At 36.6% G+C, this 5,012-nt stretch overlaps 1 protein-coding gene across 1 annotated transcript; it reads right to left on the bottom strand.

Moving 5' to 3' along the window:
* Window positions 1-480: 480 nt before the first annotated feature.
* On the bottom strand, window positions 481-4,535 carry LOC135256800 (transcription factor Sox-2-like). Its single transcript, XM_064338943.1, has one exon. It carries the CDS (start codon window positions 2,177-2,179, stop codon window positions 1,238-1,240), a length of 942 nt encoding a protein of 313 aa, XP_064195013.1. The 5' UTR covers window positions 2,180-4,535; the 3' UTR covers window positions 481-1,237.
* Between the last annotated feature and the right edge of the window lie 477 nt (window positions 4,536-5,012).

Genomic DNA, 5,012 nt, shown 5'->3' with positions numbered 1-5,012 from the left:
CATCATTTTAAGTTAGACATGTTTCCACTTAACTGAAATGCCATAAATCCAAAGCCCATGTAATATATTAGCTAAGAGTGAGATACATGCGCAATCACGCGCACAGAGTACGCGCGTAAAATGCATTCGATTTTCCCAGATTAAAATGTTGGTAATACTTTTAATTATACATAAAAAAAACGGTTATTACAAGGTTTCTGGATATGAATAACAATAATCAAAATAAATAGTAAATGGCATGTCCGAAATGTAGCATTCAGCACTGATAATGAAACCAAATATAAAACCATTATTATTAAAATCCCATTACAAATTATAGTCATTTCACAAAAGTATATTCATATTTTAAAATGTAGAATAAGTTATATAGGCCAATTGTATGTAAGTAGCAAGTAAACCAAATCCACTGACAATGATTTGGCAATAATAACAATGCAAGTATTGAAATGGCGAATGCAATCAAAACAATATCCATGTGTACACATTTCAAATATTTATTTATTTCAAACTCTGTATATTGTAAAAAAAAAAAAACTGAAATTGTGACTGTTATAAGGATGTTATTAGTTCAAATCATTATTATGTACATGGAGTGTCGGCTACAGAGCCAAATTTGAAAATACAACTACGGAAATGAAAATAAAAACTAAATGTCACAATCTATCTACAGAAATATTACAAACAACAAAAAGTATAAACACAAAATTCGCGTTTTTAACAGAGGAAAGAGGGAAACGAATATATAAATTAAACATTATGTTTACTTGTACTTTTTGTATTATTCGTTACTTTTCTTACAAAACTAAAAACGGTTTAGTACACTATATGTACCTTCAAGGAGAAACCTTTAACCGGTTTATATCTCTTTTCCCTTTCTCCGCTGTGCATTGTTAGAAATTCTTTAAAATTTCCACTCTGCCACTTCATTGCATCTCTTCTGTAGAAATTTTGTTTAGAAAATGTGACAATTCTCATAATGCACAATCATGTTGATTGAAAAGTGTTTTGATAAATACTGTACAAAAGTTACTTGATAATAAAACAACTGACAAGAGGAGATTTCTCAATTTCCAAAATATGGTATCCCTTTGAAAAGAAAAAACATTTCATCCGTTCATTTAAACCTTGCTTTAAGAAAAAGAAAGTTTGAGGTTTTTCCTTCAGTACTATAAACTTTTCCCTTGTCCCGCAAAATGTTCTGTACAAAAATAGTCCGGTTTCTGTGAAGAAACGTACTTTACAAATGTGATAAAGGCAATGTGCCGTTAATGGTCGCGCCAGGTACCGGGGCGGTCTGGTAATGCTGAGACATGTGAAGTCTGCTTTGGGCTGTTTGTTCCGGGACTTCAGCTCCCGGTAGGTACATGCTTATCATATCCCGAAGATCTCCGGTCTGACACGGGGCAGCCCTCGAATGAGCCGAGGAAGTGACTACGGGTGGACTAGAACTGGATTCCGACTTTACCACCGAACTCATAGAACCAAGAGTCATACCTGGAGTGTTCTGCTGAGAGTATGACATGCTGTATGTGGGGGATCCGTTCATGTAGGTCTGTGAATTGGTCATAGAAGTGTACTGAAGTGCGCTCATGTCGTAGCGGTGCATGCTCTGCATCTGTGCCGTGTTGTGAGCATTTAAACCAGGGTGCTGCGAGTAGCCGAGCTGTTCCTGCATCATGCCATAGCCTCCGTTGGTCCAACCATTCATGTGTGCATAACTGTCCATTCTCTGATTTACTCCCGCACCCAAACCAGCCCCCACCCCGGCGCTCAGAGCATTACCGCCCGGCGCAAGAAGCCCACCTGGCAGGGTGTACTTGTCCTTTTTCATCAGCGTTTTGGTTTTCCGCCGGGGTCTGTATTTGTAATCCGGATGCTCCTTCATGTGAAGAGCACGGAGACGCTTCGCTTCGTCGATGAAAGGTCGCTTCTCGCTTTCGGATAGAAGTTTCCACTCTGCCCCGAGTCGTTTGCTAATTTCGGAATTGTGCATTTTTGGATTCTCCTGTGCCATTTTTCTACGTTGGCCCCTGGACCAAACCATAAACGCGTTCATCGGTCTCTTGACTCGATCCGGGCTGTTTTTCTGGTTGTTTCCCGAAGCATTAGAATTCCCCGTAACCACAGAAGTTGTCTGTGGGGCGGGAGGTTTCAGTTCGGTTTCCATCATGCTATACATTTCAACTGGTTGTTTGTCACTTGCTTCTCCAAAAAGAACAAAACTCCAAGCCAGAGGCCGTTCGTCGTTATTTCCTATTTGCTTTCAGAAACTTTTTTCTCTTCACCAGGTGGATCCTCTATTGCTCCACGAACTTCTCTCTTGGATTTTTAAGAATCAACGACTAGTTCTCCCTCTTCGTAGGAGCCTTGACAACTCCAAATACTTTTTGAACAAGTTAATAGACAACCATTCATGTGACGGGGGCTGTCAGGGAATAAATGGGTTTTACCTAACCAATCACGGAGCGACTGTTCGCTCAGCCAGGACTGTGTCTTTTATTGGCATAAAGAGGCGGGGTTACTCGCGGTTAGTGTTGGTACTGTGAGGCAGAGACCACTTTAAAGTTAGCCAATGGTCGCTTCATATTCATTATTGTAGCGAGCGTTATTTACATGATATTTTAGATGGCTCTCATTCTGCGAAGTACTGTCCCACGCAAATCATATTAGTCTTCGTTACCGATACACTTTATATGCGAATGAACTGGACGAGGCCCACTTATATTACGTTCGGAATTAAATGGCATATAGCCTAACCGACTATTTTACATTAAAGTAGCCTAAACATTCCCCGCATTTCATTGTAAAATCCATAGATTTTTATAATATTCATAGATTCGTATAATAATATTCATTAATGATACAAAGTAAACCGCATGTTCTCAAAACGGATATTTCTGAAAAAAACTTGTTAATACTATTTGTTCAATATTACTTATTACTTACACGTTGACATCTCAATGGTTACGTTAAAACTTTAGGTCTGCCTATGTTTCTGGTAACGTAAGGTGTGCCTTCGTTATTAAAATGAAAGGGCCTCAATGGATTAAGTTGAATGAAGAACCTACCTTAATATAAATAAGTTTTGTCTCGGCTGGTGTTGCCATGTCGGCCAGGCAAAAGCTCGTTTGTTTACCACCACAATGCTATTTAAGACCTTTGTTGCTTGAACGCCCATCGCCTCAAATGATAAAGAAAACTGCTTGTCATCGGCCAAACTTTCTCCCCATGGTTCGAAATGGGTTGACATATAGAGCCAGTGGTTAAATATATTTACATTTAACTCAAAGTGGACTTGATATGTTGTTATTTTTTGGAAGTAACTTGAAAAAATAGAATATATAAAAACTTTTACCTGAAAGTCTAGAAGAATACACTCAGAGCATATTTATAGTTAATGTAGAAATGCACATAGGCTACCTCAAAGGTCCATAAAGAAATTTGGACAGGACGGTGCAACATTGTTATGTACCAACAGTGCCGTCTACTGGTCAGTTAGTTATTAACGAAACAAATATGTAATTTAAAACTGTACATCAAAATTATCTTGGTAGCCTATTTAATTGGTTTAAGGTCCTTACTTCATTTAAGAATTACATTTCAAACATTTACAGACGGACGGAAGAATGAATAATTAACATTAAAATCACTGTAGTCGTATTTGAGTTCATTGGCGGTTGTTGGCGTAGGCCTAGTATGACATTGGTATCTATTTTATAATAAAATGTACTAGAAGGCCTACTAAATATGTAAATACAATGTAGTCAAACAAAATTTAGGATAATTGTTTAATGTCTCCATCTTTGCAACAAAACAAAACAGATGTGTCCAACTATTTATATCTCGCGATGATAAAATTGCCGGCATTTTAAATATTGAATAACATGAATACTGTAAGCTATATACATAGATTATTTTTTTGTTATGCAAAAAAAAAGCTATACTGATATGTAGGCTACATTTTAAAAACGTATTGTCGAGTCCAATCTAAGATTTGTCCATTCTGTAGTCAGTCCAACGTTGGTTGACTTGTTTAATTTATTTTGTATGCGATCCACCTCTATTTTTTACAATCATGAAAAAGGGCATTGGAGAGTGGGAAGTCCACCAGTAGTGAGATTGTTTACCCAGTGATTGACAGAATGTAATATATAGCTGTAGCTTATGATAGCCTAAATGTAGGCTATAGTTGAATCATACAATAGCAGGGAATATTAGGCTAAGTCATTTCAAATAGCTATGTCTACTGCCAATTTATTTTGGTTATTTTGGATCCGAGATGAAATTGCACATTATTATTATTATTATTATTATTATTATTATTATTATTATTATTATTATTATTATGATCAGGTCTGCCTTCGATATCAAGTTTCATACTATCATTATGTATAACATGACTGTTACTGTACAGCCATGTCGGTTACATCAGTTGCCGACCCAGATCTTAACTTGTATCCTGGTAACAAGACTTTCGGCAAGTAGGCTACGCTTTCTATTTTCCGTAACACGACTTGAAAAGGAATTGTACTTTCACAAATTAGTTTATTAAAAACGTAACAGAATCGTCTTTTCCGTATGTTTTCATATTGCAGAGACAGAGCACAACTAATCTGCATGTAAAGAAATAGCCTACCGGGGAGCTTATCACACCAAGATCAGAATTTGATTCAAACCCATTAATTCATATGAATTATTAATGAATCATTCATTTCTGTTGATGGCAAAGCAAAGTTGTCTTTGTTGCGCCTAAATTCGGCTATTCGGTAGAGCACAGAGACTTAGCCTAAATATAAAATTTGAAATTAATTTAGCTATAATATTTCAGGAACACAAATGAAACATTTTTTTAGGGTAGGCTACTGTCCATGGGGAACCAAGTGATTATCGGGAGACATTTAGTATTAGTATATTCATGTTTGAGAACATATCTTACGTGGACATTTGGTTAATTTCTAATAGTTTTCCCCCTTTAAAAAAAAAAAAAAACAGGACTTGAAATATTCTCAAAT

This window comes from Anguilla rostrata, chromosome 6 (assembly GCF_018555375.3).
Source record: "Anguilla rostrata isolate EN2019 chromosome 6, ASM1855537v3, whole genome shotgun sequence".
Classification (NCBI taxonomy): domain Eukaryota; kingdom Metazoa; phylum Chordata; class Actinopteri; order Anguilliformes; family Anguillidae; genus Anguilla; species Anguilla rostrata.
Note: the sequence above shows the minus strand (reverse complement) of the source record. Positions and strands in the feature narration are given on the sequence as shown.